This window comes from Strigops habroptila, chromosome 4 (genome assembly GCF_004027225.2).
Source record: "Strigops habroptila isolate Jane chromosome 4, bStrHab1.2.pri, whole genome shotgun sequence".
Classification (NCBI taxonomy): domain Eukaryota; kingdom Metazoa; phylum Chordata; class Aves; order Psittaciformes; family Psittacidae; genus Strigops; species Strigops habroptila.
In genome coordinates this window covers 22,161,526-22,187,622 of record NC_046358.1, presented here as the reverse complement: position 1 = coordinate 22,187,622, position 26,097 = coordinate 22,161,526, and the positions used below count along the sequence as shown (strand labels likewise).

Sequence of the window (26,097 nt, the reverse complement as noted above, 5' to 3'; positions counted from 1 at the left end):
GAGAACAATTACATATATAACCAATGACAGTAAAAATGACAGGAAAAAAACAAGGTAGGTGCAAATATAAAGGCACAGTAGAGCCATAATTGCCAGTCAGAAAAACAGCTGAGTAGGAGTTTGCAGTTTAAGAAACCTCTGAAACTGCATACATTATGTTTAGATTAGATGGAAAAGAGTTTCATAACTAAATAACAAAGACTACTGCAATTATGATATGGGCAGGTCAATAGCATAACAAAAAATATGTTCTCACCCAAGGTAATGGGTAAAAATCCCCTTATACTTGATGGAATCGCATTCATTTTTAAAAAATCACAAATTGTCATCTAAATGGCTCTCCGTTATTGATTTCTTGATTGTGGACGGATGACTTCTCCCCTATTGCGCATTACAGGTTACTGGTGAACACAGCACCATACAGAGCGTTATCTGATTTAGGTGAGAATGTTACCTGCACGTCCAGGGTGATTCACATGCCCTCTGCTCTGCCCATATTGCTCCCATGCCAGGTGGCCTGGGCTTGTTGCAAGCAGATGATGAGGCAATACTCTCCGCCCTTGCTCACCCTGACTACATCCCCCATACCACTGGGGCACACAGGGCTCTCCACATCACTTCAATCCTCAACATGAGACAGAAGTAGGAGTTAATACCATGCTATTTGGGGTTTAGATAACCATTCCATTGCTTCTGAGCCCACACTGTGGTTTCTCCTACAGCCTTACAAAACTCGTATGAAGAACTCTGGCGGCCTTGAGTTGCCTTTCCCCAACCAGGCTGCCATGGAGGAGGGCACGCAGAACTTTCTGGAAGCTGCCTGCCTGGGTGCAGGAGGTGAGGCCCAGGTTCACCAGCAGCACAAGTGGAGCCATTCCGTGGAGAAGGGGCTTCACCCCTTCTGGCAGTGGCCCTCAAGACTCCCCACCAGCACGCTTGATGGGTGATGAACATGAGTTCCCACTGGGTCCGTTAGTCCCCATCACGGCCCACTGAGATCCTGCAAGTTTCACCGAGAGGGTAACTGCCCCTCTGTGCCCTCACAGCCCCACAGCCGCTGGGACCGCCGCCCGTCGCCGAGGCAGGACCAGCCGGAGGGCTGCCGGTGACTGTCCCCCTTAGTGAGGGACCCAGCAAGGAGCACGGAGAGGGAGGCAAAGTCGGGCAGCGGCGGCCAGCGGGGCGGAAGCCTGGTGGCCGGGCGGGTTGACCGGGCTGCGGGAGCCGGGCTGACCGCGCCGGGGACGGGCGGCCGCGACGGCCCGGCTGCAAGCAGGGCTGGTGGGGCGGATACGACGGGAGCGTCAGCAGCCTGCGACCGGGGCGGAACGAAGCGCTGGGCGGGCACCGCGTGTGAGGAGAGCCGCGCCGGGCCTGCTGGCGGGGCTCAGCCCCGGAAGGTAACGGCTCTGGGGGACGGGGAGAGCTGATGGCTGCTGGGGGGGACGCAAGGCCCCGAGGAGCGGCGGCGGCCCTGGGGCGAGGGCGCTGCTCCTGCCCACGGCGCCGCCGCCTGGGCCCGTCGTGGCTGAATGCTGCTTCCTTGCAGGCTAATCCCTGCTCGGACGCTGCTGGTGGGCATTCTCCCCTTCCCTTCCTTCCCTGCCCTGTCTGTGCTTTTAACCCTTCCTCAGCAAATACCGAATTAAATCCGTCAACCCGGACACGGCCCCGGGACAGCCGTTAGGTTCCCGGGTCCGCTGGGACCGGCTCCTGTGCTCCTCGGGCGCGGGAGCCACGTTACCGCCCTCACGACCCTCAGCTGAGGGGCCGCAGAGAGAAACGGCCCGCGGGGGCAGCGCTCTGAGTGTGCCACCGGCCTTCGTGTTACCGGGGCCCTGCCCTGCCCTGCCCCGCGGCGAGAGGGTCGTGCCTGCCTCCTCCTTGTCCTCCTCGGGAGGTTCCCCATGCTGCTCTGTCAGGCAGCCAAGCTTTTCCGAGAGGGAAGAGGCAGCCTGCCAGGTCTGTGTGGAAGCTGGTCAGGAGAGGTATCTGGGTTTTGGTTGAAGGGAACACAGAATCGTTTTAGTGGTTTAATTCGTGAGGCTGCTCGGGGATTGCGTGCGTCATTTGAGTTTAGGTCGCTGCAGTCATGGCCCATAGAAAAGCTCTAATCCCTTGCCACAGGGCACTGCCTCACCTTCCCTTCCACTCCACAGCACGTGTGGCAAAAGTAACTCTGTACCAAGACATCTGTGTGCTACCCAGAGGGTAAAGGAGGGAAGTGTAACAACAGTGCATGAGGCTCTGCGTTGGTATGGAACAGAAAATGATTACAAAGGAATGAAAACGAGTGTTGTAGGTTACTGTGCTTATTGCCATAGGGGAGACAAGCTACCAAAACTCGTCACACACCCCATATTTTACCCCACGTATGAATATAATGTGCCAGGTGAGATCTGAGTCTGAGAGATTTGTCACATTGGGATCTCAGCATACAGTGTGGTGACAATTAGCTGTGCTACGTCTGGCGACTCAAAGGAAGGCAAAGAAACTGGAAGCCAGTTTGTGTAATCAAAGGGAGAATACCTCTTTCCATGTCCCTCCTAACATGCCGTAGCAATGTTCCTTTTGCACATAGGTGTAACTACAGTCTAAATACCATGAAAGAAATGGGTTACAGTCGAGGTCCTTGCAAACGGTACTGTTCTTACTAAGAGCTGAAAATTACATTGCTTTAATGGTATATAGAATGAGAGCTACAAATGTAATTTTTGAAAGCTTATGACAGGAATATAATCAGAAAGTGCAAGCTATTAAACATGGTTAAGCGTTTGTACTATCTCACAAAGTCCAGTATGCATGCATTTCTGAATTCATGGGATGCCCTTCTTACTATTTCGCCATATGTCTAGACAGGCCTATTCTGCTTTGGCATCTGAATACATTATGCAATAAGCATGTCATAAGCTTTGGAAGTTTTGGCCACAAGCACATCTGTTTATCAGTCTCAGTGACTGCAGTGGAAAAATTATAAATCTAGCTGCTTAACGGCAAACTGAACTACAACAAGTTTTGGTCAACAAAAAGAGACTAGAATTTGAGAACTAAAAGCTTTTCATTAAAACAGTGAAGTAGGACCAGGCTGTCATGCATGCAATACAAAAGTGGTGGAATCAAATCATTATTCTGAAGCTAAAAGTAATACTGCTTTTAATTCTGTCATGGAAGAAGTACCAGAAACCTGAGAAATCTGACCTTCAAAACCTTCTGTCTTAGGCTTTAACGTTAGAAAACTTCGGGATGACCATTACTTCATTAAACAATTCCTCCCATGAACTGATCAACCCGCAGTTTAGATAGTTAGGTGCCTTATCTGAAAGGCAACGCCAGGTTTCACTGTAATGTGCCTTCTAATTTTTAGATTGTCTTCTCAAAAACAAAATTTAATTGTAATTCTCTGCACAACTTTGATACCACGGAGCTAAAATAATACAGCTGTTTGCATTAGCTTGCAAATGGTTGTCTACATTTAGTTGCAGCACAGATCACTTCCCAGACAATTACTTTATGCCCCGATGGCAAATTAAAGGCCACAATATTCTTTTATCCTTGTAGTTTGTTAAATTTATGCATAAATTAATGCATATACTACCTTTATCCTATCTCTAAATCTTCATTTGGAAAACTTTCAAATAAACTTTTGTTAGTGGTACTTACAACTAGTGATTTATACCCAGGAAAATAACAATTGTCTTATGTTGTAAATCACCATGGTAAAGCCAGCAGATGGAAATAAAATTTACCACTTAAGAGCTTGTGGTATAACTCTTTAAGAGTTATAACTCTAAGAGTTATTCCACTTAAACTCTTGAGAGCTTGTGAACTCTTGAATTGAACAGTGCTGACATTATAGTAACTTGCAAGTTTCTCAGTATTGTGGAGCAGGCTGAGTAAATTATAATGTATTTCCTAAATTTTCTTTAAAATGTACCGTAAGATGGGAAAAATACTGGTTATATTCAAATCTGTGGGATCTTTCAATTGATTTTAATTAGATCAAGAGTGCGGCAGGGGGAGGTTCCTGAACTTTGTGAAGTTCTCTTGGTGACATCATATTTGAACAGTGTGGCTTCGTTCGGTATTTGGGAAAATGAAATTACTTCAGTTTGTGTCTCCATCATGATGCTGCAAAACTCTTTCGGCATATTTTTTCTTTTCTAGGTGACAAGCATCAGCAAGCTACAAGACTGTCACAATGAGTTTTGTTGAATATGGAGATACAATAAAGAATGGTGACACAGCTATTGTGTTCTTGGGCCATGAATCCATGTTTCCTGTGAAAGTCCAGCACGGCAATGTAACTCAGACTAAGTATGGGGTCATCAGGCATTCCACGGACCTCATAGGCAAGAAGTATGGCTCCAAAGTGACCTGCAGTAAAGGAGGATGGGTGTTTATTCTTCATCCAACTCCAGAACTGTGGACCATGAATCTTCCACACAGGACACAGATTCTGTATTCCACTGACATCTCTATAATCACCATGATGTTAGAACTGAAGCCAGGCTCCATAGTATGCGAATCAGGTAATAATTAATGTGTTGAAATCCTTTATTAAGAAGTAACACCAACACTTTCATGAAAAAAAAAAGAAAGGCTTATCTTTACATTTTGCATAAAGTCTCTTCCTTTTCCCATTATGATACAATTTTCCCAGCCTACACACTGAGTATTCTATTTCAAGCGCACGTGTTTCCTCATGTGCTGCTGTTTCTTCAACAAGTGATGTTACCTCAGTATGCTGGCCTCGTGTATGGGTATGCCTTTGGGTACATGCTTGATTAATTCATCTTCTTAGAATAAATATGTAAACATTTTTCTTCCCCTTTTCTAAAACTGTAGTTGTTTAGTAGTTAAAAAATATTTTTGAAGACATGATTTGAATCAAAATTCAGGCTTTGAGTTTGCACTTTCAGAGAACATAGTTGAAATAACCCAGTGAAAGAGAGTCTGACGATAGGGTGTTGAACTAATAAGGAAAATAAAATGGAATATTTATATAGTGTGATACCATGTAAGTACATCTATTTTAGCTTTCTGTTCCGAAGTGTGATCCAATTGTAGCACTGCAACTGCATACAGAATCACTGTAGCTGTATAATACAATGGATGATGTGTTTATCACATGGCAGTGTTTTGTTTCTAAACTTGGTCTGATTTATTACAACTTCTCTGATTTTGCTTAATTTGCAACTAAGGAGTGAAATTTTATATTAATAGGTATTTGCAGGTCAAAGGAGGTGATCCTGCCCCTCTACTCCGCTCTTGTGAGACCTCACTTTTGGAGTACTGTGTACAGTTCTGGTGTCCTTAACATAAAAGGGACATGGAGCTGTTGGAGCGAGTCCAGAGGAGGGCCACGAGGATGATGAGGGGGCTGGAGCACCTCCCGTATGAAGACAGGCTGAGAAAGTTGGGGCCGTTCAGCCTGGAGAAGAGAAGGCTGCGTGGAGACCTCATAGCAGCCTTTCAGTATCTGAAGGGGGCCTATAAGGATGCTGGGGAGGGACTCTTCAGTAGGGACTGTAGTGACAGAAGAAGGGGTAATGGCTTCAAACTTAAACAGGGGAAGTTTAGATTAGCTATAAGAAGAAGTTCTTCACAGTGAGGGTGGTGAGGCACTGGAATGGGTTGCCCAAGGGAGTTGTGAATGCTCCATCCCTGGCAGCGTTCAAGGCCAGGCTGGATGGAGTCTTGAGTGACATGGTTTAGTGCGAGGTGTTCCTGCCCATGGCAGGGGGGTTGGAACTAGATGATCTTAAGGTCCTTTCCAACCCTAACTATGCTATGATTCTATGATTTTCCTGCTTAAATACAGTTAATCATAACACCTTTTGAGTATTTGAGTCCATCTCTGTAGTTTGGAAAAATATGAACTGAGGTATTTTGTCCTTGTTTTTTCTGGCTGTTTCCTCTGAGTCTTTCTGTGAAGCAGTTCCACACACTTCCTTCTCAAGCATAGACATGGCAAAGGATCAGCATGACAGGATTGTGCTGCACTATATTTTCTCACATTTAACATTTTCTGTTCCCACCCAAGCATAATTTTGGGCAGCTTTTGAGGCATAATGACCACTTTCCAACATGACTGAAATGCCACTTTATCTCTGAATCCAGTTGCACCCATTAAGGAACAGGTGGTATATGGAGCTGGTTGCTGCATAGCAGCACTTGAAGCAGGCAAAGCCACAGGCAGAAGCCTCTGGTACTGCTAAAATGGTTGGGTCCTATGAGTTTACAATTTGGTTTGTAGGATGATCAGGCATTTTTAGGTTTGTCTTGGGAAGTAGCCCTATTGTTCGTTGGGCATTTCTTCACCTCTTCCCCTCCCTGCTGTGTTTAGACAAGATGGGATTAATATACAGTAAATTATTCAAGGTGGGGGAGATTTGAATTGCTCTGTGTCCTGCCGCACTTGGAATAGGTGGGTGTTGAAGTACAGAGCTGCACATAAAGTGTTTTCAGTAACATCAAAGGTACCTAGAGGGGGTAAAATGTTTAAAAGTTCTTTTATCTAAATAGCTAAGAAATGGAAACACTTGATGAGGTAACCTATCCAGATTCCCAAAGGTGTTGTGAGTCAAATTTCATAGCCATAAGCAATCCTTTTGGCTAATAGGAACCTATCCCCAGGTTTATTTTAACACCTGTGTAGTCAAAGTATTGTAACTTCTGCTTTCCAGGAGAAGTGAACAGTTTTATTGCCATAGTTGTGCTTGTATTGCTTGAAAGTTTCACTGTTCAGAAAGAAAGAGTATTGCATGAAATTCACCTGTTAACCTTAATGCAAGAGATCTTAACTGCAAATTTGCTTGCAATGACCAAAAGAGGTGATTCAGATGAAAAATTTTATGGATCCTGACAACTGGAGCTTCCAGTGTGGTGATGTAACCTACTTTGGTGCCATGCTAAATTAGACAGTTTTCACTGATTCAAAATCATTAGTTCTAGATTAACCTTCTGTGGCCTACACAGAACAAGCCCAATGGCGATTAATAGAAACAAGACAGGAAATCTGGTCTAAAAATGACATTTGAGTCTGCTTCCTGCTGGTGCTCCATTTAGATGTATTTTGAGCATTAATTAGCATGGAGGTCTGTCTTTTTTATCATTTGAAATTGAACTTCTGTACATAGTTGCTGTGCAGACCAGAAAAGCAAGCACTGTAAAGAGGCCAGGCTCTTTTGTCTTACCAATCAGACCATGGTTTTTGCCCAGTGTAAGCAGGCAGAATGGTGGATTCTCCACAACTCCACAACTATATGAAGAAAGGACTGAAAAAGTAAGATGAAATACCCTCTGAGTCATGTTGTATACAAGTATAAATGATCTTTGGTGTGTGTTTATAAAAATTCCGTAGAATAACCAGAAGGCTCAATTTGATATCACTTGAATTATGCATTTTAAATTGATTACTCATGATTTGTCATAAAAGATACAAATATATTAATACAGGTTTTACTATTTTTAATCATCTTTAATACATGAAGAGCAAGCTTGTCAGCAGTGCATGCATAATTAAAAATGATGCAAGCGTACTCTATTGAGGCTATAAGGGAACTCGGCATCTGCCTGATGTTTCATGACAGAGGTGTAGGAATATGATCCTTTTTCTGCCTTCTGCCAATTTCTAATTTATAAAGGTATGTAGAGATTTAAAGACTGTTAGCATGATTGCTGGAGCTAAGATCTCTTGAAATCATTGGTCCCTGGACTGTGGAATTTCCCACTCTGACGCAGTCTTTAACAACCTGGTCTTTCTGGAATTAAAGAATACTTGAGATAGCTCCTAAAATACCTGCCGTGGGTGGCCTCATAGCATGAAACGTTAATTCTCTTCAGGTAACTCTGAACCTCTTTGCGTTCTTTGCACGTGCATCCACTGTCTAGATAAAGGAATAAGATGAATCTTTTCTTTTGTGTCACACTCTCCAAAACTAATCTTTTTATTCTACATTTGAACCAGAATGAAACCTTTCAGATATTTTTTCCAAATATAAGTGTGCGGAACCCTTTTTTTTTTTTTGGATTTCTCCTTCTGGTCCCCATGTAGCAAGGCTTTTTTACTGTCTTCTTTCCCTGGTGAGACCTAAGCAAGTGTCTTCGCTAACCCTCAGAATTGCTCCGGAAATGCAGTACAGCACTGTGAAACCTCATTTAATCTGATAAATCTCAGAAATATTTTGGCTTCGATAGAGCATAGTATTTAGGCAAAATGTAATTGAGTCAGAAGTATTCTAACCACCATCCCAGTGATCCTTCAGCATTCAGCAAAATCAGACTCACATGAGCAAAAAATGTTAATTGGATTTTTTTGTTTCCCTTCAGCTAAATCCCAAATTAAAAATTGCTAAACCCTGTTCATTGCCACACAGCAGTGGGTTTCTGAGCCCACAGACTGGGTTTCTGAAGACTGAGAACAGTATTCTGGGTCCTCATGGTTTCTCTGTGGAGGAGTAACGGGAGCTGCCAGCCAGCCTTACACTAGAGCTTCTCAGAAACAATTATGAAATTTTCAAACTCAGCCTGGGTATAGATTTTGTTAAGAGCACGCTCATAAAAAATTAATGAGGACTTAATGATTAATGGATACTTAATGAATGATTAATACTTTATTGTCAAGTCCCAGCAAGTCATCTGTGTACTTATGAGTCTTCTGAAGTGCTTATAGACTTTTTGACGAATACTGCTCATGTCTTTACAATTTTTGTGGTATAAGTATATGTAAACTGTTTGCAGCTCTCTCTTTAGTGTAAAGTACAGGCAAGAGTTTGTAAGTATTAGTTTGATTTTGGAACATGTTCCTACTAATTAAGTCTATGTTTTATGATGTCTCTTATCTACCTCCTAGCAGCTGTTCAGGTTAGAGTGAGGGAAGAATTTGAAAACCCGATTCTTGTATAGCATCTTTTGAAGTGTAAGAAAGCCCTCATTAGTACAAATGTCAGAGAGCAGAGTATTCTCTTGATGTACCAGAGAACTGAACCAAAACAACTGTGGCCACATGAGGCATCCCTCCAGTGTATTCAGACTTGCGGCTCGCATGCAGCTGATGAAGAATGCCGGTCATGCCCTAAAGCATTTGTTTCCAGACTGTCTGGACTCACTTTCATCTTATCATTTCACTTGCCCACCAAGCGCATTTCTTATGCAGCTCTGAACTTAACAATATTATATTTGTTCTGCAAAAGATCCCTCTCCAAGGAACTCAGACTCTTGAATCTCTAAGGAAAAATTCAGTCTTCACATTCCCATTCCTTTTTGTAGGCAGTGCCAGCCTTGAAAACTTCCCTGCTATCCTTCCCCCAACTCCTCAATGTGGTCAGTGGGCAGCAGCAATCTGACCTCCAGCCTGCTGCCTAAAATGCCTATTTCAGCATGGTGTCCACAACAGATAGTAGGAGAAAGAGCTAATGTTCTGTAAAGGGGGCTTCTTGATTTAACTGTTTCCTTTGTCAGCTGCCAGCTCATCTTCCTAAAACTCTTTCCCTCTGTTTCCCCCTTCCGCTCTCTGTCCCTGCTCTTGCCGCGTCTCATGTCTGCCACTACGATTTGTGCCCTTGACTATCTTCACAGTAAGATATTTGGGTTAGTTTCCATCAGGTGCTTAATATCTGTTCATATATTTGCTAAAATTCATTAATGATTCTCCAGTTACACCAACTTATCGTGTACAGTGAGCAGTCTTCCTCTGTTCGGTGTTTCTTGACAGATACTAGCTGTGGAGTTGGTAGCTCTGTCTAAAGATTAATTTTCTTTGGTTTTGAGGCTCCTTCTGTTCTCATGGCTGACTCATGACCTGTCTTACTATTTGCTAGGTCTAAGTGGTGTAGCTAGGAGACAAATACAGCCACACTGTCATTATTGTTTTGTATTTACTCATAATATCTTCGGTTGCCAAATCTTGCAGCAGAAACTTAGTTCTGTTAAAAATGTTACTAGTTATTGTAGAGACCCAGTATTAAATTTCACTTCTCCTATTTCCAAGCAATAAGAACCAATGTTCTTAATTTTTGCTTAAAGCAAAAGAGCTGCTTTTGCTTTATTCCAAAATCCTTTTGCTTATGCACAGGTGTAAAATCTATAGGTCCCAAATCACAATTTCTAATTCCTTTTTTGGAAGGAAGCACCCATTATGAGAAATTTTTGGGGAAGACAAGCCAAGTGATAGCCTGCAATGAGAAAATGTAGTAGAACACAGAATCAGGTCACTTAGGTTTATAGCTTGGATCAGATTCCAGGATGTTAGACAAATATCCTTTTCAGTAAGAAAATGAGACAGAATAATAAACAGAAATCAGTGTAAAAATGTACTTTCTGGCTCAGTTATCAGTCAAGTACTATGCTAGATGCCGTGGTAATACTCATGTTTCTCTGGACAGTGTTCTGATGTCTATCTATACTGTTCTGAAATAGCACATGTTATTTTTTAACAGCTCAGATGTCCACTGCAGCTTTGAAAAGGTGAAAAAGGTCTTAATGTGGACATTGACTCAAGATATCTGAGGTGTGTGGAGGTTTCTCTGGAAACCTGTTGCTTGAATAAGCAGAGAGTGAGAAGAACAGATCTATTCGAGGTCAGGGGAGTGATTGAGGAGTGTGTCTGATCAATACTTTCTTGTCTACAAATCGGAAGTATCAGTAGCTGCTGAGCTAGAGTGTTCAATCTAGTTGTCCACTTGTTAAAATTGAAATCCTTCTAAAAGTGCAGTGTTTTCCTTGTCTTGGGATAGGGCAGAAACACTTTCCTGAGCTTAAGTGTATCAGAGAAAAAGAAGGGAATATGCTTGAGCCCACGAAGAAGGGAAGGATACTGCATCAGTCTGCAGGCCATTAGTCACCTGACTTATGTGGTTTTAACGCACAGGATCTTAATTCCTGCCACTTTCCTAGTCTGCATGCTGATCCCCTACACAGTGCCTCCTCCTCAGGTTTTGAGCTTTGAGTATGGCATATTGGGGACCCTGTGGTGTGTTATTAAATGCCTGCAATGCAGAAGTCTGCTTTTTGACTTTAAGATCACAGAATAGTCAAAGAGCATCATGTTTCCCAAAGGCATTAGCAGTGTCCTAAGTGCTCACCTAAGTGAGTGCTAAAACAGCAGCTGTGGTGTTAGGAATGTCTTCAGTGCAGTTTGAGTTATTGTCATTTTGCCTCTCTTTTGTAGAGTCCATTCATGATTAATACACTGTAGTTAAATGGGCATTTTCCTGTGGTAGAGAGCAAACAGTTTCTAAGACTATTCGTAGTGCAGGCTGTCAGAGAAGCAAGCATTCTGGTATAAAAATTACAAACTCTGTTTGTTTCTAGAAGTTTCTTGCTTTCCACTTTCTAGGTCAAATCGGGAACATTGGCATTTCACTACACCTGTATGAGAATGAAAATCTGTTGAAGTCTATCCAATTTTTAACTTGCCTCTTCTGATGGAAAAAGTTAATTTTTGAGCATTCAGGTTTTTGGTTCATTTGTGTACAGGTAATTCAGCTATGATATTTCAGATTTGGTAGCATTCTAGTTCATGTGTTCAGTAGTACTCCTTGCATTTTGCTGCTTTCTTGACTGATTCTGTGTCATGCTAAGGATACCCTTCATTTCCCAATGAAACCTGAACCTGACTAGAACTGAGTATTTTGCTGAATACTACTTTTTTTCAGTAGTGATTTTGAAATAAGTACAAAGAGAAATTGAAAGGGAATTGGGAAGGTGGTGGGAGAACTCGAATGTTGAATGTTGCAGATTTGCAGGGGAGAAGGTGAATATAAACAGAACTTTCCCCTTCTACAACATCAGAGAAACAGGGTTGAAGCCCTGCCTTCTATAGACAGTGCTGATTGGGCTTTAGGGGTTATGCTGAGTATGGGCTCATGTTGAACTGCCAAGCTCTCATATTCTTAATGAGTCGCATCAAGCATGCCAAACTGTCAGACACATCAGAGTTGAGGGTCCTCATAATTGCACAAGACTGGGTTCAGAACCTTTCATCTCTTCAAGAAGAGATTTTACAATGGTGGGTGATTCATAACCATCTTGTTCTTTGTTTCCTGCACTTTTGAGAATTGTCACAGAGAAGGCAGGCAGCATCTTCAGAAATACTCTCATTAATGATGTTACTGTGATAGAATTTGGTATGTTAAAATGTGATACATATTCTCATGTTTGTGGTAGCCAGTCAACAGTAAACAGTTCCTGGGAACCTTGCTTAACAAAAGCTCTGTAATACGCGTGCAAGTGATGACTTCCAACATCCTGGTTTTAGTTCAGGGTTTGGCATGGAGAGAAAAGAAAAGAAGCCAAAAGATCTTAATGAGTTTTCCTAGGAAGGAGACAAACAGTATCTTCTGTGGTGTTTTTAAGAGCAGATTTAAAAGGAAAGTGATTAAAAATGTAGAAGAATATGAACAAGGAAACTGGATACATGCACAAGCTGCCTCTCTCTTCTGCTTACAGCCCAGCTGTGCTGACAGGCCTTCTGTTCACTCTTTTAGATTAGCAGAGAAAGATACAGAAAGTGTGCAGTGTAACTCACTTGAGAGGTAAAATAATTAAATTCTGTCAGTTTGCAAAAGTTCTCAGTTGTGCAATCCTGCCTTCTGGCATGAAATGTAAGGGCAGAAGTTTAGTCATTTCAGCATCCTGTGAAAAACAGTTCCCTGCTCTTGTCATTAAAAGGGAAAAAAACTCACGACCACAAAATCAATCAAATGCTAGTTCGTTGTTATGCACATGTATCATTGAGGCTTTACAACCACATGGCTATCATGCTACCCTTACTCCTCCTGACCAGGGAACAGCTTATGTTGACGTTCAGAGCCTACAGGTGCTATGACCAGATAGTTTTTCATGTGTGCGCATGTAAATGTCTTTGCCTTTTCTTTGCTTTATTTTAATACTGTCATAAATTCATGGATTTTCACTTTAAATAAATGTGTGTCACAGTTTCTCTCTTCCTGTAGGTCCTCCCTCCTCACCTAATCCGCCCCATTAAAGCAGGGGGAGGGTGCTAGCCTGGCTGTTGGGGTCAGAGCCCTCTCAGAGGGAAGCAGAGGAGCAGTGCTGATTCCACAGTGCAGGCGGTTGATCCGGGGGCAAACATGGGCCCTGAGCTCTGTTTACAGTCTGAATAGCTCTCCTTTCAGAGCTGACAGATTAAATACGGTGCCACGGCAATGTTTCTCCCCTTACGTGACTAGGTGGCAAGAACCTTGGATCCATCAGTAAACTCTGACTTCCTGTATGGTTTCGGGAAGTATTACTCCAATTCAGCAGGTGTACCAGCCCCTGTGTCCCCTAATTAATTTCCTTTCTACTAGTTTCTGAACTTTCTCCACCACTGCTTTACTTCAGGTTCTGTCCTTTGTAAGCTTTTTAAGATCTATGTTAGAACTTGCTTCAGGCTGAAATTAGCCTGAACAGTCACTGAAGATAGCTGGAAATAGATTTTCTTTCTACAGGAAAAATATGTTCCAAGTACAGAAATAAAAATCAATAAATACAGATAATTTGGGTCTGCTGTGGGGTTTTGAGTTTGGGGGGTTATTCTGTTAAATGCCACTTGAGTGAGTAATTTGCAATGTGAATTGGTATATGGGTGTTTTCTGCAGTGAAAATGTTCGTTGTTAGTCATTCATCTATTTAACATGCCAATGGATCATTTAAAGGAAGTGTCCTAAATTATCAAACTAAAACAAGGAAGAGAATCTGTCTTAATAGTCCCTGGTTGTACATGGTAGTGGTACTTGCATACAATTTCAGGTATGTGATGGCTCTCATTAGACTAAGTTAAGACGGTGTAGGTGTGCATGTATGTAAGTCACCTGTGGTCATTTGGTCTGTGTGGCTGCAAGGAGACCTTAGTTTTGGATAATTTCAGTGGGAGTCGAGGATGGCCAGTGTCTCTCAAGAGCCCTGGGCAAAACAGACTCCATATCCTGAGGGCCATTTGTTTGCGTAGGTATCAGTAGGATTTTCAAGCGCTGACTCTTGCCAACATCTCTTGTTTGTTGTAATGAAGCATAAGGTTTTGAAAGACTTAAAATTTGCCTTCATCTTTTTTTCACCCTAGAAGAGCCTGGCCCTTTGAAAAAATCTCTCTGGTTAATTTCCCTGACTTTCTCCTGTCACATATACTTTGTGTTCTCTTGTGGCATTTGTTAGAGCTGACCCTTGGCATTAGTTTCCTACCCAGGGAGATAAGACAGAATTTGCCAGATTTTTAATTAATGTTTTGAGGACCCTTAAGACTGTTTCCTAGGTCATTTAGTTCCTCTTTCCTTGGGAAGACTCTTCTCTTTCAGTAGTTTAACCAATGGTTTCTGTTCATTTGGATTTTGAGTAAGTGTTCCAGGGAGTACTAATGGAGAAGAGCTCTGTTCTAATGTTTAGCACTGCCAAAAGGCATTTCATGAGTTGTTTGTCTTTTCCAGGTACGGGCAGCGGATCCCTCTCGCACGCTCTCATCAGGACAGTGGCCCCCACGGGGCACCTGTACACGGTGGAGTTCCACCAACAGAGGGCCGAGAAGGCCAGAGAGGAGTTTCGAGAGCATGGGGTGGAACATCTCGTCACCGTCACCAACCAAGATGTCTGCAAAAATGGGTTTGGTGTCTCAAACATTGCAGATGCAGTGTTCCTAGATATTCCGTCTCCGTGGGAAGCCATAGGACATGCAAAGTCAGCATTAAAAGCTGAAGGTAACTGCACTTGCCTCTCTCTGCTGAGGAAGTACTGTGCATGCACACATCTCTGCCTTTGAGCCATACACTAGATCTGCTCCCTTCCATTGTGTAATCACTGTTCTCAAATGTCAAAGTCTCTAGGCATTTCCAAGGCTGAAAAACCTTCAAAAGAGGTCTTCAATTTACAGTGGAAGATTTGAAAGGAGAACTTTTTTTCCTACAGGCCTGTGCTAGCTGCTACAATTAGCACGGGCAATTTATGAAAAACCCTTTGAACCTCTGTCAAGTGCATTTTGCTAGATCTGAGGGGTGTGGGAAGCAGCAGTAGCAATAAATGCTGAAAGCATATTTCTTTGGCAATTCAGTGGAAAGATGTTTGTATAAAAGGTGTTCAGACACACTTCACATCAATCATTGTAGGTTTGAACCTATTCAACAGAGCACCCCATCAGTATTGTTAAAGAAAATGTGGTTATACTTAAATATGCTTGCCAGTTTCTGCCTTAAATCTTTGCTGTTGGAGCTAATGAGAAGTTTGCCACTAGTTGCAGTGGGAATTGAACCGAAAGGGTGTCTAGTTTATGCCAGTTATTCCAGGATTGTGACAGCAAGTGAGAACTGTCAAGGTATTGGATGGATTTCATTAGTTCTTTTCCCTATTGAAAAATAAGCTTCAGTGAATAAATCATTCTTTTATCCTGGAATAATTTTTCCCTTAATTAATGTTATACTAGTGTAACTTTACTAGTGTGGATCTGAACTAACTTGTGCCAGATGACTTCCATCTACAAAAGTGACTCTTCTAATCAGGAGAGCATGCTGGGACATGAGTTTAGTAAAACTTGATTGTGTGCCAAGGCCCCGTTCTTTGTTAAAAAATGTAATCACAGGCCTGGCTTTAGATGAATTGCTAGGTCTTGAAATCACAGGATTTAAGCTTGTTCTTAACAGTCACTGAGTGTACATTACCTTGCTGAGTCAGGACTGACCTTGCTGTTGGGCTGCTTCAGCTACTACTGCAAATGTTCTAGAAAGCTTTCCAATACCACTGTACCACACACTTTCTTTAAAAAAATACTGAATAAAGAGAGACTGACTGGCACTCTGTACCTGCAACGGTTACAGCTCAATCTGTAGCTGCTTTCCAGCGTGTCCTGGGAAAAAAGGTAATTTGCACTGCACTGTACGATGCCCTTCCCATGCTCAAATTATCTAATCTAGTGAGCACAACACTCAGCTGACTTCCCAGCTTAGAAGGCGCTGCATTGCGCAGTCCAATTTGAATTCTTTAAGTGGTGCATGGTTAGCATACTAAGCAGAGCTGCTTGAACAGTTCCAAGTGTTGAATCCTTGTCTCATTTGAAATCCTAAAAAAGCTATTATAGTCACAAACTGGCCATGCCATCTGGCTGCACTTTTCTGTGCCACAAGGTTACATCTGTTTAGGCAATACATATAATACTTTAAAATCCCCCATTTTTGTGTTTGTGAAGTGGCGTCGCGCAGTTTATGTGCTAGTCAAAAGGCGAAGTTGGTGAGTCTTGCTGTAGTTTTTGCTGCAAACAGCCACCAGAGTCTTGAGATCTGGTACTTACCTAAGGCTCATGTTTTGGGTTTCATAGCACCTGAACAAGAGCCAGGGGCATATTTTTTCTTCCTATTTTGCATATAAACAATAGCTTTTCCATATCAAATATAATTGATTGCTGTCGTAGTAGGTACAGACTTACGTTTCTGGTTTTTTCCAATCGTGGGTATTTTTGTTGTGGACTTTCTTTTACTGCTGCAAAATCTAAAATATGACAGAAGGCTATCTGTAATGGCTTCCCTTTCCCTACTGCAAGCAGATAGCTTTATAGGGTTCCTTTGTTTTGTTTTCAAATAGTTAAAGCTCTTCTGCAGTAAGAGCAGTCTGTGCACATACTGCTGTTGTTCCAAGGGTTAGCACAGTGATAAAGCCTCACTGGAGAAAATGCGTCGTTCCACCCCCGCCCTCTCTCTCTCACATCTGGACAGGTCACATTTGAACCATTCACACTGTGGGTTTTATTGTGGTTTGCCCTGTATAGAGATTGCAGCTGTACTGCAGATATAGTGGTAATTTATTCCCTAAAGTCTTTGGGTACTTTGAATGAAATCAGAGCTAAGCAAATTCAGTCTATAGCATCAGCTAGCCTCCTCTTTAAAACCACAATATTCATTATAGAGTGTTCAGCTGAGACTGTATATAAGAGAGAGTTCTTAACAAAAATCTTACCAAATCACTGTTTTCTCTCCTTCTTAACTCAAGGTCCTGAATAGTTGCAGCTCCTAGTAGGCTGGGTGTTAATGATCCTCTTTATCATTTATCACTGAGGCTATGCCTTGCAGTATGCTGTAAATACACCACTTACAGTAGCTTGGCCTCCCATTTAAAGCACTGCCAGCCTCTGAAAAGCTAAAAGAATAAAATGGCACAGTAGGTTTGTAACTAGAAGGTTCTTGTTCTCTGGTGGTGTGCTCTGCCGACATTCAGGCTTGCATCTCAGCTGCATCCTTCTGTGCTGATTTCACCAGTCACACTTTCAGCAGACATGCTGCTTGTAATATCTCTCAAGCACTGCTGCACTGCAGAACTTGCTTTCATCTCCAGACCTGCACTGTTTTTCTTTTGCAGCATCTGCTGATTAATGTTTTTCTGTAGTCAGAATTGATGTTCCCAATATGTGACCTTGGCGGTTTTTGCAAAGTTGCCATTAACCCTTTCAGGCTAAATTTTTAAAAGGAAGAAAATGAAAAAAGGAAGAAAAAGGAAGAAAATGAGGTAAAAATATCTTCAGTATTCTACAGTTCTTAAATGCCCTGAAACTTTTGAGTCACAGTCATCTCGCAGCTCAATACTGTAGTGCTTTGAATATAATTCTGCACCCACCTACTCCACTCTCATAAATATTGTCTATTTCTTCCAAGGCTGTGGAAGCTGAAGCCGAAGCCCACTTGTAGGATAATTTTCATATGGATTTTAATTTTTCAGGTAGGAAGATGGAAAAATACAGCCATCTATTAGGTTGGATGGGCCTCTTGCATTATAAATCAGTCCTTGGTGGTGTTTAAATTAACAGTCTGAGTCATAAAATTATTAAAAGCACCCTCTTTTATTTCCTTTCTTTCTCTTAAAGATTTTACTCTTAAATTCAGACTCGCCACTTCTTCTTGAGTGTCCTAAAGCCCCTAAATTTTGAGTTTGTTAAATTGTGATCCCTGAGATACCACCTGAATCAGGTAACATGGTGCCGTCAGGTCTCCCCCCAAAACTCTGCAGGGAAAGTCCCCTCTGAACATCTCCCTGTTTGGGCCTCTGCATGTCCTGCCATCACAGAAGCCCTTCAGCAGTACTTTGCTCTTTGTAGTAGTAGTAGGCTTTCATTTCCAAAGTCTTATGTTTATTTCATTTGTAAACAATGAACTTAAAATAGGTCTTGTTTGTATTTTTTTTCCCCTTAGCACAGCCATTGGTGGTTGTTCTCACCTGCCAGGTTTGGTTATTACAGATGCTGTATAAGAGAATATATAATATCTCATCCTCCCAGTAGCCTGTAGTGCAGGTAAGGCATTGCCTGGTTTAGCTAGTTTCAATTTTCATTTGGGTTTGCCTCCCTGAGCTTTCAGGGAATACCAAGTCCGTGCAGAAAGTCTCACTGGCTTTTTTTCGTGAGCCCCAGAGGTTATTTGTGGTCCCATTTTTAAACCACCCCAGTGTGGCTTTGAGCAGCAGCTGAAATCCCTGGCCGCAAGTCTCACTTCTGTGGTAACTGGGTAGGGAGTACCACAAGCTGAATCACACTGAGAAGAGGGCAGTGACATCAAGGCTGATGTTGTTTGGGCTCGGGCTACCTCAAGAACAACCAGGGAATGTGTTAGGGCAGGAAGTGGAGTCTGACAGTCTAGCATGCTGTTGTCCTCCACCCATGCAGGTGGTACTGAAGTTGGTATCAGCACTTCTCATGTCCCCAGGAGATTGTTTTGGAATAAATGGATGAAGCAATAAGTGTTTGCTAAAATGTCAGCACCAGCCTTTGCTAGTGTGGTACCTGGTTTGATTTGAAGGAGAATTAACTCAAGGTTGAGGTTGAAGATCCACAAACTAACTTTAAATTGAAGCACATGTTACTCAAAGAAGGGCCACGAAGATGATCAAAGGACTGGGAAGCCTGGTGCATGAGGAAAGGCTGGGGGAAATGGGTTTCTCAGCCTTGCGAAAAGAAAGCTTAGCGGAGACCTTATGTTTCAGTATTTAAAGGGTGGCTATATAAAGAAGGTAGAGACTTCCTTTTTACAGGGACTCACATGGAAAAGATGAGGGCCAGTGGGTACAAGTTACTCCCCAGGGAGATTCCAGTTGGACACTAGAGGAAAATTTTTCTCCATGAGAACAATCAGCCATTGGAATAATCTTCTCAGGGAAGTGGTGGACTCCCCAGTGTTGGACACTTTTGAGATTCACTGGGACAGGGTGCTGGGACATCTAGTCTAGGTCATGCTTTGCCAAGAGTTGGACCAGATGATCCTTGAGGTCCCTTCCAACCTGATATTCTATGATTCATATCCTCTCAACATTGAGGGGCCATCTGCTGTAGTGCAGAGCTGCCCCACTAGGAAATAGGACCAGCTGCTAACCCACTACGCAGCTTCATTTGGTTCCCAAGCACCGTCCGTTTGCTGAGCCAGCCCCAGTTGTTGTATCTCATTGGAGAGCATTAACGTAGCTCTGGTCTGTCAGGGATTGCTAGGTCAGGTGCATATGATGGGCTTGGCCTGAAGTAAAAGTGATTCATGTGTTAAGAGTCAAGCAGAAGGATTCCTGCATCATAATCCGTGCTGTGGAATGCTGGCCAAAGCTATTTGCCTTTACACAGTTTGCAGGAAGTAGTTTGGGATGAAAGGATCCTTAAGTTTTCTTCCCCAGTTTGGAGCCAACTGATTTGTTTCATTTCCTTGTTACATGTTTTTGCCAGCCCATAATAGTGAGCAGGAATAAATCCCTTTTGAAAGATGCACCTACAGATGTAGAGGTTAAGGTCACATTTGCAGAAAATCACATCAAGCTCCTGTTAATGAGCTGGCAAGTGATTTGGAGAAAATTTTGTTTTCTGAACCAAGAAACATCCTTTAATTTCTTCCAACAGCCGAATCCTCTAATTTCACTTGTCAGGGAAGCTACATCAAATCGCCCACGAGCACACTCACTTAAAGGACGTTCTGTCCCCTTTTACAGAGGCAATATTTTTAGTGTCCTACTAGCACAGAGTAAATGCCATGGTGATGCTGCTCAGTGACTCTCCTGCCTCGCCTCTGCATAATGATAATGCCTGTGTGATTTTTTTTCTTCCTTGAGATCTTTGTAATGTAATCTTCCAATTATGACAATGCACTGAAGCCCCAAAACCCAGAGCTGTGTTCTTTTTCCAGAGACAAAAATGCTGTGTTGTATTCTTTACATCACAGAATTGTTTCTAAAATTACAGGCTCTTTTCCCTGGAACTTAATGGTGCTGCACTGCATATGTTCCTTTTGCATCTTCTGAATAATATTGGGATGATGAAAAAAAACTGTGAAAGCACTTGTGACGCATACTAAAATCTACAAAAGTGAGAGCACATAACTTGGACACATTTTCTGTATCCTAAGCCTGCACTGGAGTTCATGTCAATTGGGTAGTACTGCCAGATTTTCCATGCTTGAAACCTAATGTAGTTATCAGCTAAATAGAACTGGTAGAGGTGTTAGTCCTTGCTCAGACAAACCAGAAACAAAATTGTTTGCTGGAGTTGCACAGGAACATACCAGGAACTCCTCTTGAAGGAGGAGCAACTGTAGAGGCACTGACCTCTTGTAAAGATGCGAGGATGTGTCCCTTGATTACTAATCAGATACTGTCTGTTAAAATGTACAGAGCTTTGTGGATGCAAATCTTCTCTTTTATTTCTCCCTTCCCTTACTCTCTCTCTTCTAATAATTCCAGTCTGAATTGTACTTCAATTTTCATATCCTCTCGACCCTGTTGCTGGTTATAATGACTGCCAGGACTGTGTGGGCTCGTTCCAGCCTACAGGTTTGGGAGGTTTAACCTCTCCGTTAAATGTTTCAAACTAACTCACTCCCTGTAAAATTGGAGGTAGAAAGAAATTTAAGTCTTTCATACAGTCTCATTATTCTTTTCTCCTCAACTGTAACACTTGTCAGGTGCATTATACATGAATAAACACATTTTTAGACAGCTCTTCAGATCAAAAAGCTCACACAGCTTTCCAATGTGAACAGGATTAATCTCAGATAATTACTGTATCACTTTATGATGACACACAGATCTCATTAACCAAATTCAGGAACGGTAGCTTTCCTAAAAGGAGAGCTCTGAAAGAACACAAACTCAGTTTGTACTAAGAAGTTTCCGTTCAGTTGTTTTCGCTGCTCTCTTGTCTCCTCCACCCCTTTGTGATCCACAGACAGAGCAGTGTGCCCCAGCAAGTGGAGAGGGAGGGAGTACATGTCTTTTCTTCATTCACTAAGGAATCCTTGGCATGGCAAGACAAAGCAATGCATATTCAAGTCCTTTAAGCCCTAAATGCCTCTTGATGTCTAAAGGACAAGAGGGCTCTTAGAAAATCTGAGAATTGTGAATGCTGAAATCTAGATTTCTATCTGCTTGGTGATTGCGCCAGAAAGGGTCTTGCCTAGCTGGTAATCCGGCAGGGGTACAGAGGGCAGCCCACAGTGCAGAGAATTCAGAAGCATCTGGTCTGTTAGAGATGGCAGCATCTCTGCTCCTCAGAGAGATGAGCACGTCCTTCTGAGTGCTGGTTTTCTACTGCTCACAATCCAGGTTTTTTTGCTGGTCTAAACACATCATGGCAATTGAAGCTTCCCAAATCTTTCTATTTTAGACAGCCTCCTGCAGTCTGGAACTGTAATTTCATTTTTGCCTTCCAACCTTCTGCTAATTGTAGCTTTCCAATATTCTCTTAATATCTGCTAAATCAAACAAGTCCAGCCTTCGAGTCAAATCCAGGCTGCCTGATGGTGTGTACAGGAAAAAGCAGAGAAGACTCCTCGCCCACTTGTTAGGATCCATAAAGCTGTTTGTAGGTATATTTATTTGGGAGGGATGTATAATAATAACAACGAGAACAATAGGTATGAAAGGGAAAAGCTGAAATTGGCAGAACTACTTAAACCCACTGGATGCTCTCGGTTATATGGAACACCAGCTGTTACGCTGGTTTCTCACTCTTCATACCTGAGAAGCTTCCAGCAGCGCAGTAAGTAAAGTAACATTATTTTTTGTGCTTCCCCTGTGGATATTAGCTATTGCACGCAAGAGCTTTCTTTTCTACCAGGCAGTTTGAAAGCCTGTTTTCTGTACCCTGCTTCCCCAAGCAGTCTGCTTTGCAAGGAGACACTCTGATAAATCATCACCAAGTTTGGTGTTGACACGCTGTGCTCAGCTGACCATCCCGAGGCAAAATGAAGGGTGCTCTGCCTTTAACTGAAGGCTTGACAAGATCCGTAGGTGGCTCTGCAGCTTGTATGGCAACAGCTGTGTGCAGGCTTCTTAGGTTTTGACTGTAAATCCAGAGCATGTGAATTCGAAAGCCTAAACATATCTTGAAATCCTTGTAGTCAGAACAAATAAGAACAGACTTAATGTAAATGTGATTATATTTCCCTTTTTTATTGCAATATATAAACCACCAAAATCAAAAAGCCTGAATGAAATCGTAGTAAGTCTCTGGTCTCTGCAAATTCTTGCTTTGCAGACAAAGAGTTATTGTGAACTGACATTTAGCTAAGTTAGACATTTGTTCAATTCCCTACACAATAAGCATATAACATCTTTCTTTATAACATATGTGCCTCATAGTAGCTTTCTAATTATATAACAGAAATTTCTTCCTGAGCTTTTCTCTTTTACAGCTACAGACATGGTAGGAGTGTCTACTGCTTTGGCCAGAAAATATTAGCTGTCCACTTCAGCATCATTTTGGTAGCCCTGGAAATCCTGATGAACATAGAAATCTAATTTCATGGGAACTAGCGGACTGGGTGTGCAATTAAATCAGCATCAACAGAGTTGGTTAATAATGACACATAACAGCATTAATTTTGCAGGTGATTATTAGATTTGAGTTTTAATTGTCACTCCAGGGAATTACTTGTCCAGGGTACTTTGTTCTGAAGATGCATGATAAGAATCCCTGGCTGTGGAGACTTTATTTCAGGTCTGAAATTAAATCCTACTTAATGTATGGTGGATTAATGGTCATGGAGAGTGTTCTTTGCAGTCAGTACCCAGCACATCATTGCTGCACAGTAACTGGAGTGCTACACTGACGCTTTCAGACCTGATGCTTTCTTTTTTTAGAGATGTGACTTTAGAAACGAAAAAGGAAAAAAAGGGGAGTTTGAGATAAAGCAGGCTTCATGTAGTCCCAGCATAGCCTCTATTTATAGCAGAATGCTTTGCTCTCACTTGTATGGGTTCTTTAACTACTTCGACAACTGGTGCTGGAAGGCTTGAGTGCATGAGCCTGGGAGAGGGCTGGGAAGGAATGCAAATCAGGTCAGCAAGCATTTTCATCTAATTGTAGTAAGTAAAACAATAGCTGGAGCTGCATTGCCCAGTGTTCCTTCCCCCAGCACAAAAGCTTTTCAGGAAGGGCCTTGTGGGACACTGTGTCCTGGGTGAAAGCACATGCCCTGGCTTTGTGGCAGACAGTGTCCTTATAATTCTTTGATCTGATTTGGCTGTGGCTTTTCAGAGTAAATCTGAATCATTCTATTCTCAGCTGTTAAGGTGACATTGTAGCACTCAGAAAGTTGTAGGGGGCCTACTAATACTCTGTATTTAGAATCAAAAATCTGAACTGTGCTCAGATAAGGAGACAAGTGTCAGATTATCACTTGAAAGTCCTATCCTAGAGTTTTGAGGCATTTGCTGTAAACCTTCCTGATGTGATATCCAGTAAATTGTAATGCTCAGGAGACATGCTAGTCAGTTTGACTAAAAGGGTAAAGCCTTAACAGCACTCCGTCTATGGCCTGGAGAGATTACTTTATTCTGTACATGCATACCATCGTTCTCAAATAAACACAGCCGCTTTTGTCAGGCTGTGTGTGCACGCGCGCTGATATTCTAATGAAGGCAACTCAGTACAGTGCGTGGAGAATGACTTCTGGCTTTGTGTAGGTGCCAGCTTCAGTTCGGTCCCTCAGTCCAGAATAGTGGAGGGTGATTCCAAAAGAGTCTCTGCTCTAAAGGGATCAACTTTAACGGTTTTATCATGAACAAATGCGGTGGGCAATGCAGGATTTGGAAGATGAATGAATTCGCTGTTGCAGTTTTTGAAGGGTCTGAAGCATCTTGTAGAGTCATCTGTGTTTGATTTCATGCTGACACTTAAACCTGAATAGTTGCCTCACGGAGATTTTCTTGAAGAATGTTTTCACTTTGTCTGTAGGACAGTAATTCCATGGGCACCTGGGCGAATTTGAAAAATGATTAAAAGTGCTGTGGTTTGGTTTTTGCCCTCTTCCCCACTGCCTGTCTCATTTTGCAGGTGGCCGCATCTGTTCTTTCTCCCCCTGCATCGAACAAGTCCAAAGAACCTGCCTAGCGATGGAAGAATATGGTTTTACAGAGCTTAACACCTTGGAAATTCTGCTCCGAGTGTACAATGTGAGGACAATTAGCTTGCAAATCCCTGACCTTGGAAAAGCAGCTGAGGATAATTCTAGCACTGGCTTTGACAGCAGCAACCCATCAAACCAAGGTAGCCCATGTGCTAATCTCCAGCAAGGAGCTGTGCAGTTCAAAAGTGGTGTGCCACTCAGGGAGATGGTCGGTCACACTGGGTACCTGACCTTTGCCACCAAGAGCCTGTTCTAGTACATGTTGAGCTTGTGCAGTTTGGAGTGGTTTGTGTGTTTGTGTGTGTATTCTGTTTTCATGGTTCTTTTTTGTCGGGCATCCAAATTTTTACTTGTCAGGGAATTCCATATATAGTCAGATTTGGTTGGAATATGCTTTGTTTAAATAGCACACAAGCATTAAGCAGAGCAGCATCAAGGGAATGTTGAAACTCTGGAATGGTGCTCCACTTGCCGTCAGAAAGAAGATTAATTAATAGTGAACGGCCTTTCACTGGAATGTGCAGAATAAAGATCCCTCCTGATAAGAGAGCAAAACAAACAGCGCACAAATTACAATTAAGTTGGATTTTTTCCCTCCTCTTTTCTGAATTACTTTCCCAGGTTTATGTTTTTATTTTTTCCTAGCACCACTAGACACCTTTTTTTAACTTCTCTAGTGTCTGTGTTGCTCTTAGGAACGCAAAAGTGCCTACTTGCTTCACGTTAGATACGGAAGTTGCCAGCATGACTGATCACAGAATTAGTGTTTCCTTGAAATAGTGTTCAGCTGCGCCGAGGATTATTGGCACCGCTCAGGAACATAACCTCTTACTCCATTCCAGGCTGGCATCTGCAAATCATTTCAATTTCACAGAGGTCAAAGAAGTGTGCTAATTGTTGTATTTGGTTCAAACTGGTATGTTGTGCTCATCAGTTTATAGTAGAAATTTGGACCTGGATCTTCCAGTAGATCAGCCACTTTCATAGTTGGTGAATCCACTGTGAAAATTCACTGAACAGCTGGTTAATATTCTCTGAACACCTCTGTGTGAGTGGTATGGCTGTGGTTCTGTTTGTTTGATGGTTTATGTGCATTATGGTGTATTGTTTTCCTGCAGTTGAATGTCAGAAAGATTGCTTTTGGCAGGATTTCTGTCTCAAAATTGCATCAATAATGCAAACTTAGTAGAATCCTCAACCAGCTTTATTAATTAAGTTTTCAGACCATTTATTCTTTGGTCTTCATATAAAGCTGGTGGGTGTGATGAACTATTTGAATTCTGGATTAAATTTTGTATTTATAGATTAAAATAATTATGCAAATATATGGTGTTCCTTCTTTTTTAAATAGTAAATTCACACATATTTTTATTCCAGTCACTACTACTGTCTCTTGAAGTGTTTGGCTGTGCCTTGCATTCAGTACCTGAATATATTGATTGCTGTGTAAGAAAAATAACCATTCACAAACTGCTGCCTGAACATTTGAACCTGATATCCCTCCCCCATTCTGGACAAAAATAAACAAAGCTAAGCTTTTAACGTGTTATAGCAGAATGCTAATCCATAATGGTTTAAAGAAAGCTCAAGCGATCACGACAGCAAAGATAAACTGTTGAGCAGATTAAAGGCAGAAAGCAATTCTGTTGAACTAAACCAGTTATTTAAGTTGGCCTACAACTGTAGCATTTCTCCAGAAATTACGTGAAAGTTCTCTTTCTGCTGCGGCTTATGTCCTCCAGAAAGGCAG

General features: G+C 42.1%; 1 protein-coding gene across 2 annotated transcripts; it reads left to right on the top strand.

Moving 5' to 3' along the window:
- The first annotated feature begins 1,264 nt into the window (after positions 1-1,264).
- Positions 1,265-25,889, top strand: TRMT61A (tRNA methyltransferase 61A). Of its 2 annotated transcripts, XM_030481541.1 has the most exons (5): positions 1,265-1,400; positions 4,165-4,529; positions 14,427-14,693; positions 24,275-24,487; positions 25,725-25,889. In XM_030481541.1, the coding sequence occupies exons 2-5, from the start codon at positions 4,199-4,201 to the stop codon at positions 25,742-25,744; spliced, it is 831 nt and encodes a 276-aa protein (XP_030337401.1). In that variant the 5' UTR covers positions 1,265-1,400; positions 4,165-4,198; the 3' UTR covers positions 25,745-25,889. The 2 variants fall into 2 exon arrangements, with proteins under 2 accessions (XP_030337401.1, XP_030337400.1); XM_030481540.1 differs by having other exon boundaries at positions 24,275-25,889.
- The last annotated feature ends 208 nt before the right edge of the window (positions 25,890-26,097 follow it).

Coding starts and splice junctions, on each gene's coding strand:
- TRMT61A (XM_030481540.1), top strand. CDS start 4,199: ATGAGTTTTGTTGAATATGGAGATACAATAAAGAATGGTGACACAGCT. Junction 4,530..14,426: donor CTCCATAGTATGCGAATCAG/GTAATAATTAAT, acceptor TGTCTTTTCCAG/GTACGGGCAGCGGATCCCTC. Junction 14,694..24,274: donor GTCAGCATTAAAAGCTGAAG/GTAACTGCACTT, acceptor CTCATTTTGCAG/GTGGCCGCATCTGTTCTTTC.